The sequence below is a fragment of the Terrapene carolina genome, unplaced genomic scaffold (genome assembly GCF_002925995.2).
Source record: "Terrapene carolina triunguis isolate 2854851 unplaced genomic scaffold, T_m_triunguis-2.0 Scaffold62, whole genome shotgun sequence".
Classification (NCBI taxonomy): Eukaryota; Metazoa; Chordata; order Testudines; family Emydidae; genus Terrapene; species Terrapene triunguis.
This window is the reverse complement of record NW_020664413.1, coordinates 40,508,211-40,534,331: the sequence shown is the minus strand read 5'-3', so window position 1 is coordinate 40,534,331 and position 26,121 is coordinate 40,508,211. Positions and strand designations below refer to the sequence as shown.

Genomic DNA, 26,121 nt, shown 5'->3' with positions numbered 1-26,121 from the left:
GCTCTCAGAAGGCAGAATGCAGGGGGAAATTCGCCAGGGAAATCAGGAAAAAGGCCATGAAAGCCATCACTGCCTGCACATGACCAGCCTCAGCCAATGACGAGCCCAAATAGGTCATAAAAAGGTCTATTACCAAGTTGTAAATTTTCTTCAAACAAAAAGGAATTTACTGCAATTCCTTGCGGATTTTGCACATACTGCTTACCAGCGCCATGTTTCTTTTGCCTGCTCTTTCTCTCTCTAGCTTTATTTCCTCTATTTTCCGTGACATGTCAGATCATCTGTGCATTCTGACGGGGTCGTGTAATCAACCCCACTGGAGAGCTGCACTCCCAGGCAGAGAAGTTTTGGAAGAAAATGCAAAAGAAATCCGGGTTTGTTTGAAGCGTGTTTATTTCCACAAAAACACAAGCCTGGGTCCCAAAGTCTCTGGGGTCCTCCCAGAGTTCTGGTGCCAGCGCTATTCAAACGGGAGATCCTCTTCCCTACCTGTTATCTAAATTCCTCGGTGTTCTTATACCAGGAATGTTGGAATTTATTCGGAATCAGTATTTTAATGTATGTAATTTATATTTTCCCCCAACAAAAAGAAGCAGAACTGCTTTAGCGCCCACTACTGAACTCAAGCTCACTGATAGTCTACAAATAAACTGATCTGGAATAACTTCTTCCTAACCAGTCTCAAATTTATAACGCACACAGGTTGCTCAGTGACTTCTTTAATTCGAAGGTGGAATCATCCACGTTGTTCAACTGCTGCGTGTTTTCCCCTTTTTTACATGAGTTTAATTAACCCGTTTGCATTTGGAGAAAACAACCATGTGTATGACATTTGCTGCTCAGAAAAAAAACTTTGATTTCTTAAAAATTGTCCCTGGACCTACAAATGCAGATCGGAGCAAAACCGCTTGACATTCCTGGCTGTTTCCTCTTCATATTTTGACATTAGGAAACTGCTACGAATCCTGTCCTATCAGCATCCAAGATAATTGTGCACACAAATGGAAAATAGAGTTAAAAATAAAGTATTCTGAAATATATGCACCCTCTTCTTTAATATTCTACATGAGTGAATTACACGTGAGCAAAGGGACACCGAAATGAATGTCACACAAGTGCAATACACACAACAACGTCCATGCATAGAGGTATCAACAGCAGAGATATTTTGTATTTCACTCATTTAAAGCACAGATGTTGGAAATTGAAATTAAATAGCACAACCTGTGCAAAAATAAAAGGTGCCATTTTCATAAACTGCTCTTGGGGATTTGTTTGAATTGGCGCTGCATTCACTAGCACATCAAAAACACTTTTCATTCCAAATGTTGCCTCTCCCTCTGTAAATCACAGGACCCGGATTTCACGGGGCTGTATGCTGTCATACTGTGGGCCATTTTGTGACATCGATGTGTTTAGCAGAATTCCACATTGATATCCAAGAGCCAAGGGTACGAAATAGCATTATAAACTCACAGAACCAAAATTAAAAGTGTTGGGGCGGGGGGCTTTCCCCAAGAACGAATGAGAGGGATGCGCGGAGGTAATGTTGCTAGCCCACTGCAAATAAGTTGTACAGGGTGCGTGGAACTTAGTTCCTCTTCTTTGCTGGTAGCCTGTTTACACATCTCTCTGGAAAAACATGCTAACACGCAATTTTGTAATAAATATTTGCATTTTATTCTCTCTGCTTTGAACAATAGATGTATTTTAGAATCAAATATTTGTCCACAAAAGTCTTCATCCAGATTGATACATATCAGTGGGATAAATAGCCACGTTAAAAAGCAACATTCGGGTTTATAGACTAGGGTAGTCATTTGTACGCTAACTCAGACAGTCCTGGCCTTTCAAAATGGCTTTCCCTGTAATAGGATTGTCCTACATATAATCTAATCAAGCCAGTTTTGGTCCGGAGCAAATATGTTTATGTTGTCTCCGGTCAGGGAATATATTTTTACCGCTGATATTTAAAAAAAATAGAACATAGAATATCAGGTCGCCTGTAAATCTGCATTACCAAATCACACAGCCTTTGCTGACACTAGGGGGGTACTGGTGTATTTATGCAAATTCATGCAGCAAAATGTTTGCTTCATGGATTTTCTGCAGTCTCCACACGTTTACGAGTTTTAACCAAGTAGGAGATTAAATTTTTCACCTTTATAAAATAGATCAGAACAATAGCTTTGCTTGAACCCTCGTCCTTCAAGGCTGTTTTCTTTAGATGAGGTTCAGCCTGAAGTAACAAGTGGATTTGAATAAAAGAAACCAGTTAACCTGGATTTTATAAAATCATTGCCCAGTGCCTGTTTTTAGGCCATATTTCACACCTACTTAGATCGTGTCAAATCCGGGAAAACTCTATTGAGTTCAACGGAATTAATACAGATTTTCAGAGATGCAATTGAGATTGGAATTTGTTCCACTGATACAGTTCTCACTACTGGCTGATTCTGCACCACTGAATTCAAAGGGAGCAGGATCGGGGCTTGTCTGAACTAGCAGTTTGGTCTGAGTAAACAGCGCAGCGCAGGACTGCACACAGATTGGGCTGAAGTGTAGGCCATTTCCGAAACCCACTACACACAAACCCTCCTCAGTATACATTACAGGCAACTGGTGTTTACACAATTTTAAGCTTGGTATCCTCAGCAAAATTTAGATTTCTGCTTCCGTGAGGACATGTTTGTTTATCAACCAGATAATTTAAGAGTGGGAAGCCATTTGTTGCACCACTGAGCGCGTTCCTGTGGTTTCTTTGCACGAAACATAATTCACGTAATGTGTGAGGGATTATGGGACGGAGAAGGTTCTAAGCAAAATCTTGATGGAGACTATGAAATAGAAATCTTCACCAAACAAAGATTATTTTCACTTGGTCCCATCAGATCACGCGAAATATCATGCCTCGTAGAGAAAAATAGTATTTTCTCTATCAAAAAAAAAAAAAAAAAAAAAGACATCGAAGCATTACAGTAAAGCAGTTGGACTTGCCTGCGCCTCAAGCAAAAGCAGGAGTAGCACGGTATGCTTTTCTTATGGGATCCTGGGGACCTTCAGCTTGATTGGTGAGATCCCTTTACATCGCCTGTTCTAAATATAACATTTTCCTCTGGGGTGTTTATCTCTCTAAATTTCAGGATTAATGAGACCCCAAGGGTTTATTTTCAAACAGCCCCACACGAAATGAGCGAAAAACAAAAATCAGAAATATACAGATAGCTTTTTTTAGGGGCAAAAGGGGCCTTTCCCTGTGTTTGTGCTTGTCTCGATCTGTACTGGTCTAGGGCCGGATCCTGAAAAAACTTGATTGCTTGAGTAGTTTTTATTCGTGCTTCCAAACCTAGTAGACACAAGAGTACTCATGTGAGTAAAGAATATTTAGATGAATGAGGTTTAGCAGGATAGGAGTCCTGTGTTTGGCTGCACTTTCCTTTAACGATAAAATAAAAGTCCACCAATAGCATCGTGCGGTTATGTGCCAGAGTCCGATGATAATTAATAAATTAATTAAATAAATAAATAAGGCATCACTTCAGAGACACCTTGTGTTCTACTTAGGTTTTGTCATATTTTAAACTTAAAGCAACACTGAAATACTTGATGGATAATATTTTTGAAACCTGAAGACTCTTAATTAAAATTGGATTGTAATTTAGCAGTGTCTCATATATGTCTATACAAATTCCCCTTCTTACTAAATGAAAAAATGGAAATAAACTTTATTACCCTGCTGACAGTTGATGTTCTGTAGTATTAGAAAGACGTATTATTGTGGAAATGCAGACAGTACATGCCTAATGAAAGCGATCTACATTTTAAGACATAGTCAGAGATGTGTTCTACCATTTTGAGTTTTGATCACAATATTAATTTGCAAGAGGCATTGCTGTTTTCAAGAATAACAGTATGAAGACGTACGGACCTGCATCACTGAAAAAAAATCAAGATGGATCAAACGATCTTACTAGGCCCATACGGGTAACACAAATAAATATGGCGGCCCTTACATAAACAAATATTGCAAAACGGAAAATGGACAAATACCATGCAATTTATGAAAATTACAACAGCAGCTGAAAATGAAAATAGGAGGAAAATTCATGGTGAGATGAATGGTTTCTAGTAACTGTGAAACAATAGCAGTGTTGGAGAGTTAATTAGCATGGACCCGATCCTGCATTACCTGTTCACCCCAAACCCCCAATGACTTCAAGAGACTACGTATAATAGAAATGCAGGAACAGGCCTTCTGAATTATATCATCGGCCTTTCAAGTATTCACTCAATAGACGATTTAATTGTCACAAAGTTCTTTCTCTCAAATCTAGCAAAAAATTAAAAGTCTGCTACCATTGAAATCAATGACAAGCTTCCATTGACTCAGCCGGAACAACATAAACCCTATTTTTTCTTTTTAAACCCTTGTGGCTATCGCAGTTTCCATAGACTTCAGGGCACCTGTTCTTTGTTTAAAATAATGCCGTTTTTCGGCTATGTTCTTTCGAAATATTTGGCTTAAGCTCTCCCAGCAACACCACATATAGTGAGAAACGATTAAAGGAAAAAAGTTACGGAAATTGCAGAGTTCCAGAAGGTTATCGAGCCAATGAATTACAAAAGGGAGATAAGAGAACTGATAAGTATTACATTTGAATAAAATTATGTTTATTTTAATCAATATCAATAATAGAAGGTAAATATTTTAATAAGATAATTTCTTCAAAATTATTAGATTTCTTTAACTTACTCAACATAATATAGGAAAAAGTTTAAAATAGTACAAGTGCACTTGTTCTGATTAATAAAGCATTTTATATGTCTCGCTTATTGTACTTATCATTAGGAAGTTTATGTCGTTGACAGTAATCACCATCTTTTAAACATTGGAAAATTACAATAAAATATATTGCTACAAATTCGGTATCAAATTTCCATGTAAATAAGAGTAAGTGAGCTAGAGATTGTGCCTGATACAGTAAAAACAAAACCAAAAAACACAAAGCACAGAAACGTCAAGCCTAATGACATAGGATAGCTTGAAACACACTAAGGACCTTTGCAAGAAAGAAAACCGGCCGTGTTTCCCAGCATAAGTGGATCGTTATTTTCAATAATCTTTTATTAATGTTTAAAGGCAAAACTTAATTCGTCTGGCCTTCAGCTCTGTCTTCTTCCAGATCATGTGCTTCCTTTTTGGCCTCCCCTTCCTTTCCCTCCTGCCTGGAAGCTGGGAATTTGTCCTTGTTGTTTTCTTTTTTCCATTTCATCCTCCTGTTCTGAAACCAGATCTTTACCTGCCTCTCGGTGAGTCCTAGCGCGTGGGATACCTCAATCCTTCTCTTCCGTGTCAGATAAGGGTTAAACAGAAATTCCTTTTCCAGCTCTAGCGTCTGGAAACGACTGTATGTTTGTCTTCCTCTCCTCCTACCAGGCGCTGCTGATTAAAACAAAAACACAGTATTTTTCAAAAGAGTTCATTGCCCTGGGCGCTTATATGTGTCTGTTCATCTAGATATAACCATACAGCTAGGAGACGAGCTAGGTGCATATAGACGAATAAATATAGATATGTGGCTAGTTAGATATGAAGTTGTGTACAAGGGTACAGAAAAATAGCCGTAGACATTGTCTTACACTACTCTGCTTTCATTACACGTCAGAACTTACTGGCTTGTTTTATGATCTGATCGCTGGAAAAACACACCCAGTATTTACATTTAAGCACAGAGCTTTTTTTGACACGGGTGAACCCGTATTCATGGGATTTACGCCCTATGCGTCTGATCAGAGAGTTTAAGGCTACCCTGGTGTCTCCTGCACCTACTGCACAGACTTTGGTTTCCTCGCTGTGTTACTTTATTCTCACACACCAGCGCGGTCCCAGCACACACAGAGCCGCAGAGACAGGAAGAGGGAGTGGAGGAGCAGAGAGAAGGAAAAGAAGTTTAGAACTCAGACGTGAGATGGAAGCAAATTGGTTTTGCCAGCGTCCAACCTTGCGGTCTCATCCAGGGGAACATTGGAGCGGGAGACGAGCTCTGATTTAAGTGGTCTGGTTCCTCGCCAATATTAGCACTGGACGATTTACAGTCAGGATATTGTACCAGCTCGGCCTCTTGCTGGGTCGTAAAAAGCTGCTGTCTCTGTAAATTATCGTATCCGTAAAATTTCGCGGGCTCCCCGTGACAGGTAATCCCGCCGCAGGGGGCAGGAGGAGGCGGCGCGGGAGCGGGGGGAGGAGGCGGCTGGAAGGCAGCCGCGGGGCTCCCCCCGGCCTGCAGGTAATAGTCTGGGCCGCCGCCGCCGGGCCCGGGGTGCGGCTGGAAGCCCGCGGCGGCCGCGCTGGTCCCGTAAAGCAGGGCGGCGGCGTGGCGGCCGCTCAGCTCGGGCGCAAAGGGGCAGTCGTAGTACGCGGGGCCCAGGGGCTCGCCCGCCGCCGCCGCCGCCGCCGCCGCCGCCGCCGCCTTGTACTTGGCGTACAGCGGGTTGACAAAGTAGGAGCTCATGGGCGCTGCCCGCGGCCGGGGGAGGGGGCCCGCGGCCAGCACAGCAGCAGCAGCCGGCGCAGGGGGCCCAGGCCCCGGGAGGGGCTGCCGCGGCCGCCCCGGCCCGCTCTGCTCTGCGCGGCTGGCGGCGCCGCTGCAGTGCGGCTGCTGCTCTGCGCGGCGGCGGTGCCCAGGGCTGGGACGGACTCGCTCCCCGAATGACCTGCCTCGCTGCTTTTACGGTTTCCTATCAGGCACACACCGCGGCCCCACACACACGCACACGCGCTCCCGGGCAGGGGGAGCTTCGGCCTCGCTTGGCACGTCCCGCTCCCGAGGCACAGCGCAAATACCCCCCTCCCCGCCCCCGCCACCTGCACCCCCGGGGTGTGCTCGGAAAGCGCATATTTAAAACCCCGCGGAGCAGGCCGAGAGATCGGCCCCAGATAACTGCGGGGCGGGCCGATCCAATGGCTGAGCGCGCTGGGGGCCAGACGCCTGCCCTGAGACACAGAGACACCCACGCCTGCCATACACAGGCAGCTCTGCCAAGGGCTAACGTGCCTCTTCCACATTCAATGGTAGGGCTAACGTGCAGCGCGCAGGCCCGTGTAACACACGGGACAAGGGAACCAAAGGGGAGACTTGGGGACGCGAGGAAAGGCACCTAACCCGGAGAAGCAAAATAAGGGCTGATCATCTGGTCCTATAGCCATCCATACATCTCCGCCGGAAATGCAACGGGGAGATGATTGTTGTACATGTAAACCCATGCAAAAGAGAAAGGCCCTGGTCTCCTCCGTAGGAATCAGGCTATTGTCTAGGACAGCAGATAGGTTGGAAATGAGATGCACATTTACCCTTGACGCAGTGCACGCATGGCTGCGACTCCCAGGTTAATTGATACTGAATGGAAATCATGCCTATGAATATACTTTCCATCATTTCACCCTGGGTGAACGTCATTAGCGAAGAAAAAAAAGAAAAGAAAAGAAGAATGCGTGTGTGAGCATTAGCATCGCTTGGGGACGGAATAAGAAATAGGGTAGGAAGGTTCTCAGGGGCCAGGGAAGGAAGGAATGGCTCGCAGGCTATTTGCATTTCTCGGTGTACAGTACACGCTGCTCTCTCTGAATTCTCTTCAGCTGAATGCCAAGGGAGATTCATAGATTCCAGGGCCAGAAGGGCCCATTGTGGCCATCTAGTCTGACCTGTTGTATAACACAGGCCATAGAGCTCCCCCAAATAATTAATGGAGTATAGAGGCTGGTCAATGTTTGTTCCAACGTTCCAGACCTGAAGCTCTGCGTTATTAATCTGTTATCTGGGCAAAAAAAAAAAAAAAAAAAAAAAAAAATACCGGGGATCATTCAGGTCCCTCCCTACGAATTTAGTGATTCTGTCTTTAAATTCAATTTGGGGATTTGAGAGTCTGATCCAGTTCCCACAGGAGTCAGTGGCCAAACTCCCGCTGGTTTCAAGCGGTGCAGAACCGACTCCCGATTTTCCCATTTTTTGGCAAAAGAGTTTCGTTAAATAACAGTCAGTTGATAGGATAAACATGAATATGACCTCATTGTCTGTTTAAAACAGGACATTAACATTTAGGTGAAATATTATATAGATCCAGTCGGAGCCATGTGTGACCGTCTGGTGCGAATCGAAAAAAATATTTGTGGTTACATAAAAGAGACTCCAGAATCCTTTCCCATCTCTCTCTGTCTCTCTCGCACACATACTTCTCCCTTATGTTATTATGTCCAATAAACTTTCATTTTTTTCTGTTTATGTAGGTAACATGTGGCAACTTCCACAAAATGAACTTGTCTATGCATAAAAACCAGAGACAGAAACATATGTCATGGAAAGGATATCCAGTTTAACATAAAACACGTTAAGACATCTTTCAGCGGAAAGGAAGAAATAGAATGTCATAAAATATACAATGTTATTCCGGAGAATTTATTTTCCATCTCAATTGTTTTAAAGGATATGTACGCAAATTATTGTTGGTGTTATGGTTTCTAATCTGTAATTGCTTCTAACGAATATCCTGTATTCAGCTGAGTATGTGTGTTCTAAAAACATACTGAATTGCTTATTCTATAAGTGTTGGCCTCGATCCTGCAAATCCCAGTGAAATGGAGCCGTCCTTACTTATGACAATGCATACTTCTTGCGTGAAAAAGGCTTCCCGCCTGATTTGCAGGGAAAATCCCAAAATCTAGAAGAGCTACACCGTTTAGGATTTACACCGGCGCAACTGGGAGCGGAGTCAGCCCGTAAAAGATTGTCCTATTGATTCCTTTTGTGAGATGGAAATGTATGGCTATCCAGACAGACCTTATTTTCCTTGCTATGCTGCTAATTGGGTGTAGGAATATATCTAGAGATTGCTTGTGAAATATAGCAATGTATTGTATTTCATAACAGTGTATCTGTCTGTTACGTCCCTAACTGTGCTTTAAAATAAATGTGTTTTATTCCCTGTGAAATTTGTAGGTTTTTTTCCCCTGGACCCATACATATTATTATGCACAGATGATCACTCAGATAAAAATTAGATATATGTTTTATCTTAATGAAACATATACCAGTTCTGACCTTAATAAACCTCCTCTTGTTTGTAAAACACAAGGACAAGATCACAATTTTTTGGGAAAAAATATCTTTCAAACTTAGCTTCTTACCTTCTTTTACCCTTGGTCTTTATAACGTTTATGTTCATACTCCAGAAGTCTGTAAATTAATCGAAAGAATGCACAAGACGTTTGCTTAATATTCATAAAGAGCTTCAAGTATTTTATAGTTTCAGTAACAAATCCTAGAAAATACAGGGAGCATTTTTCGACAATAGGCCCAATAAGCCAGCATTACTTATAGCTTTTTTTTCAGGGAACAACTTATAAGTAAAGGAGTTTATCATTGTGTTTATTGTCATAACTTAAATATAATACAATGAGCTGAAACCTCCTGGAAAAACATAGATGTTTACATATTTATGGCTTCATATAATTAAATATTGTGCCATGTACGGTGTAGTCTGCAAGAATCTTTTTGTCATCTCAAAACTGCTGATTACTCAAGGTTTTTCTAAGCTATCCATTTAGCTCGTAGTAAAGAACAGTTACACTTGTTTAATTTCGATTACAAATATAAAATTCGTGATTAAAAGTAGGATTGTCTATATTTTAATAAAAATATATTCTGCACGAAAGCCAGAAGCATTGCCAGTTCAAGAATAATAAAATGGAGCAACAGCGCTCTCTAGTGGTCAACTGAAATCGTGATCAGCAGCCAATTCGCTTTTACTTCTCTGTTTATATACTTACTCTACCTTGATTTAAAAGTAGTTTACTTGTTTTAACTCTGTCTTCCATGAATTATATAAATACTAGCTCTTATCTTTCACCTTCAACATTTAAAGATCTCTAAACAAGGCATACAAAACCAAAGGAATGTAGAGAACACCACTCTTTACACTGAGAAATAGAGTGGAGTTGAATTCTATACCCTTAGTCACAAAAAGCTTTTTATTCATAGTTCATAGCACCATATCTTTTAACACATATATACTACTCTTTCCATTTTTACCCGTGCTATAATTAAGCACGGGTAAAATTAAGTGTCTTCTTTACACAAGGCAGCCAGTATAGACGTCTAAGGGTTTAAATGTTGAAAACCGTTGCTATCCCATTTTTGGTCCTGTTACTTTACATATTACATCACTAATACTAGAGGTTTGGTATTTTCAGGTTCAGAATTTTTCTGTCTTGAACTTGCTTTTGATTTAATTATTTTTGTAGCTGTAAACTTAAGTAAAGACTATTCTTTTCACCATCCAGCCAATTGGTTATCCCAAATATACCGAACATTCCACTTAACTGATTGGTAGAATAGTATACTTCTTGTATTTCATTCTTAAAGCAGTCAGCGTATAGGAATTAAAATGTCGTGTCGTTGGACACAGAGAGTACTTTGTTTAAATGGAAGTTGGAGGCTACCCAGTGGCTCGAAACGCCTTCATTTCCCTCAGACTATTTGGAAATAAATATACGTATATACAACGCAAAAAACAGGACAACTTCAACTCTTCCATTTCGACTGGCAAATATTAAAATCAGGTTCTACCTATCTCGCCTTAATATGATTGCAATTCCTTCCCAGCATATGTAATGGAATCAATGCAACAAAGCGTCCCGATTGCAGTAATACAGTGTACATCTGAGATCAGCCAGTAAAAACGGCTACTTTCAAAAATATGTCCATATTCGCATCAGTATTTATCGCCATCTAACACTTCTACAAATATAATTTAACAATCAATTAAATGTTAAAACCTCTGTTAACTTTTCGACCTGAGTGTCTTTTCTTGGCCTTATTGTCTTGGCCCAACGGTGACATACTGCAATTTATAGTCCAGATTTTAAGACCGAGTTTTATCTGTATTTTTGTTTTCTTCTAACAACCGCAAACATCAAAATAAGATAGTTTCAAAGAAAAGCGCCATAGCATATCGTAAACTCATTAGGTCCAGACGTCTAGCCATCTCAATGGTTTTATTATACCTAGGTTCTTCCTGCTTTAAAAGAATTATAGGTATAGGGTTGACAATGAATGGGGAAGCAATGCAACACCTTTTCTTAGCACTATATGCCTTTCCTCTTTTTTTTCCAGAGGTAAAAACATTAAGTACCAGGTTTCTGCAACTCTTTCCTTAATCTTAAACAACTGCTCATAAATATTTACCTTCATTTTAATGGTTGTTCTCTAAACAAAGCAAGGTTCTTTTACAATGAACTTCATCTTAATTATCTTGATAAAGTCGTGTGTTTATAAATGTTGAAGGCATGAGACGTGTTGCTACATGCTCTCTCCCCTCTCCCCCAGCTGATAACCTGGAAGTGGCATTAATCCATTCTGAATCTATTAGTGTTCAGATTAAACAGCAGAGAGATTCAAACGGCAAAAATTAATTAATTAGGTATCATCGTAAATATTTGGCTTTGGAGATCCATTTCGGAAATATTTCCTAGATTACTCCAAGAGATCACCTGTGAAACTTCACTGATTTTTGAAAGACAATTTGTGCATAACGTGTTTCCTGAAAAATTATGTACCAATATACAATTTAAGCCAAACCCCTTGTGATTAACTTTTAGAGAAGGTCGTTGCTGACTATAGTAGAAACATTGTGAATCTTTTTTCTTATCTCTGTAACTACAAATGTAACGCTGTATTAATATCTGTGTTGAAGTAGTTTTCATTTGGAGCTACAGTGTGCATCAATCTTCTTTCCAAAATTCCTGTGTACAAAATAACCGAGAGATCAGAGTCTCTACTGCCTTTTTAAAGCCTCGCGTTAATGATAAATTAACCAGTATTATACATACAAATGCTTATTGGAACATATACCAGACACTGAGAAAATAGTGCATTTGTTGTTTTCATATGATTGCGGCTAATTATGGGTGCCAAAAGAAGAGGAAGGCACACATTGCGCATATAATTGCAGTGATTTCATTTGATCAAGTCAGAGTTTATTATGGAATAACTGACAATAATTACAACAGGTCTTTAGTTAGAAACATGTGGTGGCTGATACAACATTTACCAATATTCAGAACTCCAACAATCCAAGGCATCAGTAAATGCTAGGCCTATTGAAAACTGCTTCAGGTATGACACAATCGCCTAATAGTGCACTGAAGAAAAAGAAAAAATAAAATGTTCTCATTGCCTCACTCTGGCACCTATTGCAAAGGACAAAATTCAGGACTAGAAAGCAAAGTTTTTGGTAATGGTTTCTTTTAATAAGTCATGGACAACACAATACTGCTATTGATTTAAACAAGTGTACTTCAATATATATATTTATTATCATAATTATAATTATGTCCTTTACCTTTATTTTAGCAAAGTGACTATCTACACTACATAACCTTTTAAGAAACATGTCAAACATTTAACATTAAGGTCCCAAAGCTAACGTGCACTCACAATATCATAAACCAAACAGTTTGGGGGAAAAGGAGAGGGAAATGAAGCAACTTTAATAAACACATTGGCGAGCAAGACAGATTTCCCCCAAAAAACCTGACATAGAGCACATTTCCACTTCTACCTAAAATATCAGATTGATATAAAGTTCTGCAAAAACGCATCTGGTGCTGGAGGGGAAAGAAGAAGAAGAATGCGTGTCTACACCCGGGCGTTAGTCTCCTTTATTTCCTTTCTCCTTGTTCATCTTTTTCATTTTCATTCTTCTGTTCTGAAACCATATTTTGACCTGTCTCTCTGTGAGATTTAAAATCCTAGCTACTTCGTAACGGCGGTCCCGAGTCAGATACATGTTAAAGAGGAATTCTTTTTCCAGTTCCAGAGTTTGGTACTTTGTATAGGGACAACGCTTTTTCCTCGTTGAACGAGCGTGGATCCAGTTTGCTGCCGGATTATCTGGAAAAAGGGAGGTATATAGGGAGAGGGGGGAGACGGGGGTGAGGGGAGAAAGGTCGTTAAATTAAATTTAACGAAGGATGGACTCTTTTCACAACATTGTAGGAATTATCATAAAAGCCTTAATACCCCAGTCTGTTTACTGTACAAATCATGTCTTGATGGTAGGTGGTTATGTGGGGACGTGGAGTCTTTTATGGGTGCTTGTTGCTGCTTGCGCTAGGGTAGGCGTCTAGACGTTTTTATAGGTTAGTAAAACTATCAGTTTTGCACATTGGAGCCTTACAGGTTTCGGCAATAAATCAAAGGGGCAATTTCTTTTTTACTTACTTGGGTCAAGTTGCTGTTGCTTCTCTTCCTTCAGATCGCTGCTCGGGCTGGGGTTGTGGCTGCAGCCTGGAGGCTCCTTGGGGCTGCAAGTAGCCGTCTTCTCCCGGGTCTCCTGCAGGAAGGAATTGCACGTGTACTCGGGCACACTGATCCCCTGAGACTCCCGGGACGAGGAGCACTCAGTCCTTTTGGAGGTGGAGGAGGAGGAGGAGGAGGAGGAAGAGGAGGCAGCTGCTCCCGTTTCAGGCTTTATCCCGTAGTGGCGCCCGTTGGAGGAGCTGGAGCTGCTGCTGGGGAAGCCGGGGAAGGGCTCTATCCAGGAGCGCACGTATCTGCCAGTCTCGGCTGCCCCTAAGTGGGGCTGGTGCATGTAGGGATGGTAGATCCCTGTCATTGCCGCAGACGGCTGAGGATGGACCGTGGACCAAGAAGTGGAGAACACGGTGGATTTTGGTGCAAAGCTACAGGAAGAAAAATCTGAACTCTCTGCAACACCTGATGGCCTGGAGGTCGCACTGTGACCTGCCTGGACGAATCTACTCCCGTAAACTTCTTCGCTTTCATGGCCTATGAGAGAATCGACATAATAGTTACTTATGGTGCCACTAGACGACATTTTTAGGCTCCCCTCTTAGTCATATAAAAGGTTACACTGTTAACTGTATATGATACCCTCCCTGAGAACAATCGTAGTATTTTGCAGACTGCAACCCTCAACCATTGGTTGTGGAGCCCACGTGATCATATTTACCAATACTAGGAGTAAATCAATCCGCTAAACTGGGGCTGCTGTGATTAAAAAAAATCGTCAACAACAACAACAACAAGAGACAATTAAACCCAAACTGTAACTGTACGGCCCGGAAGGAGCCCACGGGGAGACAGCTGCGCCTCTGCCCCAGCAGGACCCCAAGCGGGCGTGGCCCGAGCCAGCAGCACAAGAATGAGGCAGCCGGGAACTATTTCTTCACCTCCTAGGAGTGATTTCTGCCATTCATTTCTTAATCAGTGAGACGCAGGGTGTTTAAATAAACCCAGCAGCCTGGGCTTCCGAATTAAACTGAAATCTGCCGAGGGAACCCGCTGGGAAAGGGGAGATTCTTGCTTGTAAAATCAAACCACATCCCAGCGCTCCGAGTATACGACTGCTCATAAAACAGGGAAATGTTACAGTAAAAGCACATTGTGGTGACTTCCATATTTCAAAGCATGTGGCTGTATTCCTCCCCCTCTTAAATAAAGTTTCTATTTAAGGGACTTTTTTTTTAAAAAAAGAGAGAGATGCCCATTGTGTTGTTTTAAAACAGGTGGAAGACCTCTGTAATGATTTCATGCCTTTCCATAAAAATTTTATGAGGTGGATTTGATTATAGATTAATGTGTCCCTAATAAAACGGACTGATGGGACAGCAAAACCTGTGTCTCCCTGCACAACTGACTCGTTCCTGAACACATGCTCCTGTATTTGTTAAACTTCGGGGCTCGGATGCTCCAACGTGGCAAACGTTATTGTATCATTAATTGTAGCCTCTACACAATTTGGGGAATGAACTATCGGCAAATGTTATCCAACGAAATCTCTTACAAGTACATTACAAATATAAATAAAACCACATTTGAAAACAATTCTGTGTCAGCAGGCGAGACATTGCACTATTGATAGACAATGTTTTCTTATTTAGTGTCTAATGCGCAGCAGCTTCTAATAACTTCTACCAAGCATATGCAAAACGCATCTTGCTATTATTTCCGCCCCCCTCCAAACATAGTCTGAGAAGGATAATCCCCTTGATTTACTTCACATCTCTAGATGGGTTCTTCTGAACCGTTTGTGCTTTACCAACTAAAAGAATATTTGGTTAGTATTTAAAACTAAATTACCCATATTCTTCTGCACATTTCTGTTCCTTCAGACAGACTGAAGATGGACGTATTTGAATCTGAAGAAAATGCACACAGTTAGTTCATAACCCACAACAGTACTCGTTGAGAATATAACATAACACCATACAGGAAAACAATTCCTACGCACTGACAAATATAAGGAAGGGACTGAAATTCCTGTTTATTTAATGATTTATGGCTGTCTTCTTCCTTTGCATTTGCATGCTTATCTTTTATTTTCCATATACACAGCTTGTTTCATGTTAAGATATTGCACGTAATTATTCATATATATATATATATACATATATATATATATATATATATAAACTGATTAGTCAGGAAGATTTAAAATGAACATTTTTTTCATACATGTGAAAACTTGGTATGTAGCCAGCTAATTGCATTTCCACTACTGAAACTTCTTTGGCGATGTATTGAGAACTTTTACGCGAAAGGAGAAGAAAGTAAATAGAGGTTCAGATATATTTCTTATTTAAACCGATGGAGATCCTTGGTTTTAGTATGGATATTTTAAAACCAGGATAAAAACACCATACGTGAATACTATCGGTGTCTTTAGCATCAAAATGTTTGTTCTCTGGCTTGAGGAAAATATAGTATGTTACTAATTGTTGCCAGTCCAATATACTAAAATATATACCCGAGACAAGGGAGGAAAATTTGACATGAACTGTAATTGTGTCATTAAGGAAGAAAACATTTAAAATATCTCGTATCTTATCTCTTGCTTTGGAAACTGCATGGGTGTAGAAGGGGTGTTTTGTTTTGTTTTGTTTTTGAATGCAGTTTTTCAAGAGCAGACAGTATCCACACGTTTCTTTCCAGTACTGTTAGAAGGTGAAAGTATGTTCAAGCATTTGGACTTCAATGTGGAGTCATGTTCATTTGCAAGCCATTTACAGTTCTGTTTAGCATTTCATTCCCTCCTCTCCCCCCCCGCCCCAGTTTGCAAGATAAAGTGACTGTTAATAACATTTTTCAGCTATGTACCGTTAAGAGTCGTGAACTTTATTAGCTTCATGTATGTTATAAAAGTGGAATTGCGTGAAATAAAACGATCTTCCGAGCAAACAAAAATGGTGCAGAATAACAAAAGTAGGTCTGAATAGGCTGTCGTACTTTAGTGTGCACCGTTGTGAGCACTGCTAGTAGAAAAATCCCACCCTTGCCAGATATCTAAGAGAATTGTTTCTCTTCCACAATGCTCTTAAATCTCTTGAGCTCACCAAGAACTTTATGTTGTTTTTCTGTACACATATCTCTGGATTTTGTATGTTGCATTTTTAAAAGCAAATGAGGACTAGAAATCAAACTCTACACATTGTAGGTACACAGTGACTGTTATTTTTTAAATCAACACACTAATGTCAAATAAAACGACACACAGATTGCTGACAGCTTGTACTAGAGATTTTTTTTATCACTTACCATTTATGAGTTGATTGAATGAGGATGTCCAGTTTATGCTATAATATTTTACTATCCCTTTTGCATTCACTTTTCAGACTGCGAACGATTACACAACATTTTAACAATTAATCATTTGTTTACAGTCACAATTATAAAATAATTAGGTTTATATCATTTCTCACTCCCCCCCCACACCCACTCCCTAAATAAAACCACACACACAAAAGAGAAGAAACAAGAAAAGAAGCTACATCAATCCGAACAACTGCTGATCAGGAAGGATCAGGAAACCAACCTGAATCTGTACTTTTAAACATTTTTTTAGAAAACCAAAGGAACCGCAGAAGTTTACAGACTTTATTGCATTATACATGCGAATAGAACATGCACAAGAAGAACATATTGCTGTTGTACGACTACTATACCACATATGCACCACAAGAAAATGTCTACAATGGAGAAGAATTAACTATTCCATTTTATGAAGGACAATTTCTAAGTTCATTTGAAAGAATAGTTACATTGTAATGTGCTTTTTTCCCAAAAGTTTTTCCCCTTAAAGTATTGAATGTATTCAAAATGTTATGGCCCGTATATTAGCCCCCACATAAATACCATTTTGTTAGAAAAAACATGAAAAAGTCACATTGTTTGGATGTTCGACAGTTCCAATAAGTTAAGACCAAATGATAATATTCAATCATAGTTACCCTGCATTACGATGAGAAAAAAAATAAATTACACGTGCTAGGTTTTTATATATATATACTCATCATAGTAATACATATTCACTTGCAGCACTAAATGAATGACGAAAAGTCACATTCTATCAGAAAAAAATGAAAAATGGAGGGTTTTTTTTCAAAGTCTCTCCTGCATTTTGCAACTGGCGGTGCTGTGCCCATTTCTCACTGTTTCAACCCCCAGGTTTACGGATTAAGAGAAGGTCAGATTAGCGGTCAGTTCTCGGATTCGGTTCTCCCTGCTCATCTTCTTGAGCTTCATTCTGCGGTTTTGAAACCAAATCTTGACCTGCCTGTCAGTGAGGTTTACGCTCTTACTGATCTCTAGGCGGCGCTCTCGAGTGAGATACATATTGAATAAGAACTCTTTTTCTAATTCCAGTGTTTGATGTTTAGTATAAGGACACCTCTTCTTTCTGCCACTCTTTGCAGTTAACCAATTGCTTGTTGGCGTATCTGACTTGATTTCCTCTATCAAAATCAAAGAAGAAGAAAAAAAATCAAAAATACCTCAGGCTGGTAAAGTGTACCCTTGGCCATGAACCCTCATCTATAGTGTCTGGCAGATATGTTAAATGTTGGTATTAAACATTGCTAGTATGAGGTGTGTGCCCTGGTCTACATGTTTAATTGTTGCCAGACTCAAGGTAAATAGTTCAGATAGAATGATTCACTATCGTTTGGGATTTGGGGCTCTTTTAAAAATTATATCCAAAGTTTTCAACTAGTACACAACATTTGAACAATATTTAACCTGCCATCAGAACAATGATAAAAATTTTAACGTATCTGGGCTGCACATGACAGAACAAGTCTTATGAGACATTTATTAAGACAATCTCTCAATTAAAAAGTATTAATGCAATATATTTTCTATCAGATTCCTGTATCTCATATGTTGAATTACACAAAGAGGCACAGAAGCAGATATTGGTATTTTTCTTAACTAAAAGGATAATTTTTAAATCAACACCTTATACCACGGATTTTGTTTTCATTTTCCTTTTAGAATTTTTCCAATAGAAAGAAATTTGTCCCAGATAAAGCTAGACTTGAATTGTTAAATAAATGTTATACATAGAATTTCTATGCACATATTGGGATAAAATTTGTCCTAGAGGTTGCCAGGCACATTTTTATAAGAGGAAATCTCCCGTTTTTTATACTCCACCATATCCCGTTCGAAATTAAGGCTATTGTGCACTTTTAAAAGGAAAATATAATCAAATAATTATCCCCTTCATCTTTTAAATACATTTCAAAATAATGTTGTACTTTTAAAGACAAAACCAAGGTTATCAAAAGCACCACTTCAAAATAGTCCACTTTTAATCAAACAGATAGCGGGCTACTGTTTTCATTGTACATTTGTTTAAAACTTTATACAGCTTTTTAGCACCCATTTCTCCTCTATTTTAATAGGATCATAATTAACTTTCAATGCAATCAAACCACAATTCAACTGAGTGAAAATAGTTGACCAAAATATTACAAGATAAAAGTTAAATTGGTCGTATTGTACATGCTCCAGAGCTATTTTAAGGTGTTTCATTGATTTTTTGATACAGTAATTTATTACAAAGAATAACATATATATTCTCCTCGTGCACAGAGGGCTATCTGCATACGAGGATATGTAAATATCAAAAAAGAATTTGCAATCTTTTGTGTAGCATTTTTCCCTTCTAAAAGCTTCAGAGACACAGCACCTGCAGCCCGATCCCTCCTTATCATTAAATGTTACGGCTGTAATGCTTGTTAGTATTTTACACTGTGTTTTACGATGCTGGCGTGTTCAAGTTATAGCACGTTACGGTTTAAACTTTATAATACCGACCTTTACTTTCCTTCTCCTGTACTTCTGGGCTGGACACAGAGCCTTCAGCCAGGCAGCTCCTTTCATCTTGTAAAGTGGACTTTGGCTCTGGACTTTCCACTTGAGAGACTTTAGCTGAGTTGTCTTGGTTGTTCGGATTTTCATTCATTTTCTTTTCCATCTGAAGTTGAGAAGATAGCTGCGGTTTGGAGCTGCCGCGAGGGTTTAACTGTAACATTACAGTTGAACTCGTTTCAGGACTATTATTGTACTCTTGGGTTTTCCCAGTGGCGTAGGTCTGGCTTAGTCTAAAATATCCTGGGACAGGAACCTCGGGATTTTCAATGGGACATGATTCAGAGACCAACCTCTGGTAGGAAGGGACGTCTGAAGAAATTAGTTTTGTTCTCTTATCAGAATACATGCAGCAATTGCTTTCTTCCTTAATATTTGTAGTAAAGGAACAAGTGGGTACCTGCTGTGTAACAGGTTGCTCTATTCGACAAGACCTATTCGGATCTGTCCAACTGTCTACTTGAGGTATATAAGGATGTACATTCATACCCATATTTTGGTGATTAACTTCTCTTTTAGCCAGAGACGGTAGAAGTCCACAGGTTTGCATTCCATAAGTTCCAATGTCTGTGCTAGGTGGCATATACATGCTGGCGCTGTTAGAATAAAAACTGTCACTTCTACAGGCACTGATCAAAGAATCTACTAAAAAGGTATTAGCAGCAGGAGAGCTGTTTGGAAAGGACATTTTGGGGAGGAATTTGAAGAAGAGAGATTGTGTCCTTTGTAGGCTGACATCTCTAGGAAAACATTCCCTGTGTAATTGTGGATGCCTCTGCACAACCACATGACAACCAAGCCAATGAGATTTGAAAATGGCCTTGAGCCGCTACCTCCCCGCGAGTCACGTGCTCCGCGGGACCGTCCGGGCTGCATCTGAAATGTGGTCAACAGCGACATCTAGAACGTCAGGGGGAAAGTGCTCGCTCTGCGCCGGAGCCTTGCGAAGCAGCCCTGGCGCACTGCGCTGATTTAAAACAAGGGGCTTTATTTCTTTTAGTTGTGTTTTATTACAAACAAGCTGAATCCGAATTCACCGAACTCCTGGCAGCTTACTGTCCCTTGGTCCAAGGAGATGGGGACAAACATGAAACAAGATCCTTGCAGACAGAACGCCCCGGAAAATCACTGTCATGTACATAATGAAACCCCCATAGCTTGTGCAAAATTTTTTTTTTTTGGTGCGAAAATAAGTGGTTTCTACTGATCTCGTGGACGGTCATTATTTCAAGACCCTGTGCAGTTTCAGACAGAAGACAGTTATTTGGAAGCAATGTGCTCTCAGAGCAACCGCCCCAAAAGCTCACTGCATGAGAAAGGCTCTTTCTCCCCCTTTTCCTTAATGCTAGTAATACTCATCACAAAAAAAGAAAAAAAAAAGAAAAAGAACCTTAAAAGTTTTAGACAGCTGGATGTGCTGAACCATGTGCGACATCCGAAAGTGTCATTTGGTTATTATGCAAAGAAAAATATGTTTTCTTTTTATGGATTTTGTAAAAGCATTGGTTCCTGACAAGCGAAAGGTACAAAAGGTTGTGGAATTTATTAATACGTATTAAGAAGAATCAGGGCGATCAATAAAATTCTCATCTACATTCTTGGGCTACTTGGTAATTTTCTTGCTTCTGAAGCTTTTTAAAGAGTTATACCCTCTGTTGCCACACACGGGAAGATATTTTATTAACAAATCAATCGAGACTTTGTAAAGGATAAGATTAATAGTTAAGATTTAGCATAATGGCGTTCGCGTTATGAATTATTGAAAATTATACTATTGATTTTTTCCCCTCGCTACTAACCAAGAGGGTCAATTTTGTTTTAACACAAACCGTCAAATATTAAAAGCTATACTTTTATCATAACGTGAGTGTATAGTTACCCTAGATTCCTAAAATTATTTTACAATGCTCTGGCTCTCTCTGCATATGCAAAATAAAATAAGATAAAAATAAAATAAAAAAATTACTTGCCCTGGACACTGAAACCACCATAAAGATAATTTTTCTTCTATAGCATTGCTTATTTAAAAACATACAGAAACTCGGTTTTATTACAACTGTTCAAGCCACTTCTTTTTTTCCAGAAGAATAAATGCCGCATGAATATTTTAAAAAATCACAGAAAGCAACAGTAACTGCCTACATGGCAAATTAGACTTTTATTTTCCAACATTTTAAATGTGTTTTGTTGTTTCCCTCCTCACTTTGTAACTATATTTACATCCAGAGCTATTACTTTTAAAATTGTGAGATACCAGATTTGATCGCGAAACAATTCATTATATTTTTGCCTAGTTTCAAACTCAAACATTTCTCGTTTCAGACTAGTGCTTTCAGGGAATTTCATACAGACAGCGTGAACTTGTTGATAAATTCCGTTTCAGGTTCAGCTAGCTATTTATTTTGGGCCTTTACATAATCAAAACACTGTTTTTAAAAAGTCCAGATATCTAAGAACAAACAGCACATAAAAGGGCGTTTAAACTGTATCGTTTGCACAAAAGCATAGTTTGAAATGGCATATTCCAGCAACGTGAATTTGAATTTTATAAGAGTTCCTGGTATTTGAATGTTTTCCACTTTTCCGTACACTTTACATTGTTGGAAACAATAACCCTATTTAAAATCTCGCTGTGGCAATGAGACAGACCCTTTAAAACCTTATCGCAGCTGTTCAAATACAACATCATTGTCAGGTTAAGAGCCAGTGTCTTTTACAGCTTCAGTCTAAAGCTTCAGTGTTGCCAGAGACTTTAAATATTACCTTCATAATATGAGCTGCTTTTAAAATTTTTCTGCACTCCCTAAGTCTTGTATATCTCCCTGCCCTTTTCGTGTATGTTTAATCGCCACAGCGCATTTAGAACAGAAAATGGGATTATGTGTATATTTAAGATCATTATCAGAGCCATTGCTAAGATTTGCCTGAGCTCAGGAGCAAACTGCAGTAGAGTTCACTGTTTGCGGACTGGGATTTTCCCCCTGCTTTCTAACAATTTCCTCTTTTGGAACAACGGCCCTGACAACCCACCGAGTTTAAAGAAACAAAATACTATTTTGCTTGACACAGTTTAAGACTTGACTGTTAAATCTAATCAGGAATTTTATGCCCATCAAATGGTCTTTCGTAATCTTTATTTACTCTTTAAGAAAAGAGTGTCCCAGAAATTTTCCTACTGAAGTATTATCCCAGACGTTTGCTGTGTATTTCGCCCGATAGTAAAGTTAAAACAATAAGCTAATCCTTAAATGCTCTGCGTTCCTGCATCTGTTTTATTTAATGAGCTGACTCTGCTGCTGCTGATTATACATTATGTTTCCTTGATTTAAGTGAAAATATGATTTTAACATGTCAGAATATGTAGTTCAAATTATTATTATTTAATACTGAGTTTAGGAATGTCGAATAGCTCAATTTGATCATAATAAATCATGGCTTTTTAAAATCGTACAGGAAGCAGCCTAGCTTTTATTTGGAAAAATGAACATTAGGAAAGTTGGAGTTGTTTGCCATAGAAGTTGAATAAACGTGCAGTAGTCTTTAGGGAAATGGTTACTTACATTCTGGGTATTTAATGTCACTATTTTTTAAAGCATATTAAGATGGAATAAAGTAATTAACATTAATAAATAAATCAATAGTGTGCAATAAACGAGATATACAATCTACATTAATATAAAAGGTTTGCTTTCAAAGCCCCATTTTTTCAAAGGGGGGGACCCCCAAAAGGGCCCATATATACTAGATTACTATTTGTAATAAAATATAGATTGACATTATGCTTTTCAGTCTTAATAAATATTAGTAATAGAAATTCGAGGTTAAAAGACGTTGCTGTGAAGTTTAATTTTCATTCCCCTCCCCCATGTTATTACAGGTTATTTGATTTTTTCTCCAACTGTTCTAACGATTCTTACTTGCAATTTCCTATGTTGGTATCGGATTATTGGCGTAGGATGGGAGAACGGTTACGAAAAAGGAGAGATATTTTGCAGATGTTTTTATCAGTGCAAAAGATATTGCGAGAAATAGCTAACTTTAAAATAGACAGAAACCCAGAAAGCCTTTAGTAATATTGCTTTCGATTTGAGAATTTAATGTAGTAAGACGCTAAAATGCAAACTATATATTTTATATCACGCTATTATATTGCTTTGCGATTGAAGAATATTTTTATTTCGCAAAAAAAATTAATTGGCTACAATAGTGTGACCTTTCTTTTTTTAATAACGTAATTGTAACACTATCCTGCTTTTCGTGAGTCACGTTTTTCTACGAAAGAATCAACTTCTTGCTTGGATTGTCGGAACTTTAAAAAAAATATACCGATGCCATTATGTATTTCAACAGTATTATTGTTGATAAAACAATTGTGATTGCACATTAGCTTTTCCTGAAATGGTGATATTGGTGTGTTGTGTGATCACACATAGGTGCGTTGCCTATATTAGGAAGATATTCACACATGGTTTAAACCTTAGCCTATTGTACATCCATATTTCTTTGTACACATAAGTACAAAACTCAGTGTGTGATCTGGATGTTATCAGCTTTTAGCGTGTAGATAGGCCAATAAATACGCCCAATCTTATTTATTTTAAATGCACCTTTACCTATATATAAATTCCTAACTATTTGTTCTTTAACCAGAAATACTCTATTCGTTGTTCTGATAGGACCAACCAAAATAAATTGGGAAATCGCTGACAGTTTTTAAAAAAGTATACTCTCCCTTATCCATCCACAGAACCATCACATTTACATGATGATTCAAAAAAGAACAAAGCCACATTTTAATCTTCATCTAATTATTTAATTAACAGCATATATGATTTCAATCACAAGTTTACATTCGTTGAGAATGGCCTTAGTATAAATGTGAATGGCTAAAACATATAGAAGCCAAGAGGTGGAGTGAAGAGGCAAGATCTCAAAAGAAGTACGTTTATTTTAAAACCAACCAACCAACCAACCTATCAACAAAAAGACTTTTCTGTATTTATTCCTTCTCGAGCTAAGAAACTGAATTAATTTTGGGGGCGAGAGGGTTTGCTATGTATTCTGGATTCTGTTGATAAGCGTTACTTTTCTCTTCAAAGATTCCAATGATCTTAGATGGGACAATGTCATTTTATTACAGACGGCAAAGCTATTTCTAAGAAACTGTTAACAATGAACTTCTAAAAAACCTAGCAGACAAACTGTCAACTAATTCTTTCACGGGGATAGGGCTTGTTAAATAGAGAATATAGTTGAACAAGTAGATCATGCATTAGCTAGTTTTAGGTGAATTTTGGAAATAAGCAGATAAAAACTAACTGATCTTTGGTGTTATTATTTACAAGTGCGTATGGTTGGGGGGGGGGGGAAGAAACATGTAAATTCACTGGAAATTTTCCAGGAAATGTACAGTGTTATATTTAATTTTCAAATCTTTTAGTTACATTTTAATAGCTCTCTACGGCATTATAAGGAGAGAGATTTTATTTAACAATCCCTTGGGAAGGTGATGTTCTGATATTCAAAATATGTACTCTTCCGTTTTGTCATTTACTGTATACTAAATAGGCACATCCAGAATCAACGCCCGTCTTTTGTTTAAATTACATACACCTCTAAAACTATGTTCTAGCTGTGTTTACACGTCTTTAAGAACAGGCTTGCAATAATATCTTTCAGATAAGCTTTAGAAAGGAGACACATATTTTGATATAACTTTTGTTCTTTGGGTGTTAAGATTGCACTAAAAAGAGTAAATAGATTTTCGCTCTGCCGAACGAATTCTGAATATCATTATATTTCTCTTAAAATTATAGGATTTTTAAACCTCGGATGTGTTACAGAAGACGACGACCAAAAATTTTCTTTTCAAGTGGCATATTCCTTGAGCATGTCACGGTTGTGGGTTATTTGTTTAATAAATCTTTTTGATGCTTTATTTTCTCATTTCGAAAACCCTGAAATCTTATTGTTACTTATATATTAGATATTTTATTAGTAGTACAATTACTATTAAGAGGAAAATAGACTTGAACATCAGGACAATTGTAAGCATTACAGAACATGAGCGCGCCCTCCTGTGGAATTCAGAAGCAAAGCACAAGGGAATTTATTTCTCTTCTTTGGTTTTCCGTTCAACCTTGATGCTTTTAGGTGTATTCAACAATGGAGTTAATTTGTGTTTTTAAACAGACATTAAAATATAATATAGTTGAAAAATTCGGCAAAGATTATATCGGTATATTTAGTTTCTGGTGATCATCTTTGCGGTGCCTTAACATTTTAAATGACCATGTATGCTTGGATAATTTATTAAATACACCATAGGGATCTGAAAAATCAAATAACTTATTCTTGCACTATGGATTAAGACCCGGAAGAGATGTGCGATTTTTGTGATAATGTTAAATGATTTATTTTAATAGTTTCCTATTACTACATGTTTCTCCATTCGACAGAATGTTTCCTGTTAAAAATATATTTGAAGATGAATTCTCTGGAAATATTGTTTTCCTCCAAAATACCTAGTAATTTTTTACATTCCACTGCTCTCTATATAGTATTTTAGCTCGGAGCGGTTATCGAAAGAATGGCCTTTCCTATATTTCCTATAATATGATACGACATAAGTATTAAGAAAAATAGAAGATATTTGAACATAAATGACGGATTCCATTAGGGACCTGTCCGAACATAGCGTTATGGGGAAGTTTTCATGACAGCTGGAATTTTCTTAGCGTTATGATGCATTTGCTAATAACGCTAGCTATGCAGTAGTTAGTGTGTGAGTGTGTGTGTGGGTGCGTGTGTGGTGAGTGTATGTATGTGCTTATGAGAGAAGGAGATCGAGAGACAGAGAAAAAGAGAGAGAGAGTGGGTGGTGGTTGAAAAT

The 26,121-nt window shown here is 38.6% G+C and overlaps 3 protein-coding genes across 4 annotated transcripts; all 3 read right to left on the bottom strand.

Annotated features, from left to right (window-relative positions):
- Positions 1–4,675: 4,675 nt before the first annotated feature.
- Positions 4,676–6,512, bottom strand: HOXD8 (homeobox D8). 2 transcript variants are annotated; one of them, XM_024213679.1, is made up of 2 exons: positions 6,002–6,512; positions 4,676–5,443 (listed from the first exon to the last, which is right to left on the bottom strand). In XM_024213679.1, the coding sequence occupies exons 1-2, from the start codon at positions 6,510–6,512 to the stop codon at positions 5,148–5,150; spliced, it is 807 nt and encodes a 268-aa protein (XP_024069447.1). In that variant the 3' UTR covers positions 4,676–5,147. The 2 variants fall into 2 exon arrangements, with proteins under 2 accessions (XP_024069447.1, XP_024069534.1); XM_024213766.1 differs by having other exon boundaries at positions 4,676–5,440.
- Positions 6,513–12,144: 5,632 nt separating this feature from the next.
- On the bottom strand, positions 12,145–13,893 carry HOXD9 (homeobox D9). The gene is made up of 2 exons (XM_024202592.1): positions 13,278–13,893; positions 12,145–12,947 (listed from the first exon to the last, which is right to left on the bottom strand). Exons 1-2 carry the CDS (start codon positions 13,891–13,893, stop codon positions 12,706–12,708), a joined length of 858 nt encoding a protein of 285 aa, XP_024058360.1. The 3' UTR covers positions 12,145–12,705.
- Positions 13,894–17,487: 3,594 nt separating this feature from the next.
- HOXD10 (homeobox D10) lies at positions 17,488–19,932 on the bottom strand. The gene is made up of 2 exons (XM_024202474.1): positions 19,176–19,932; positions 17,488–17,809 (listed from the first exon to the last, which is right to left on the bottom strand). The coding sequence occupies exons 1-2, from the start codon at positions 19,915–19,917 to the stop codon at positions 17,532–17,534; spliced, it is 1,020 nt and encodes a 339-aa protein (XP_024058242.1). The 5' UTR covers positions 19,918–19,932; the 3' UTR covers positions 17,488–17,531.
- Between the last annotated feature and the right edge of the window lie 6,189 nt (positions 19,933–26,121).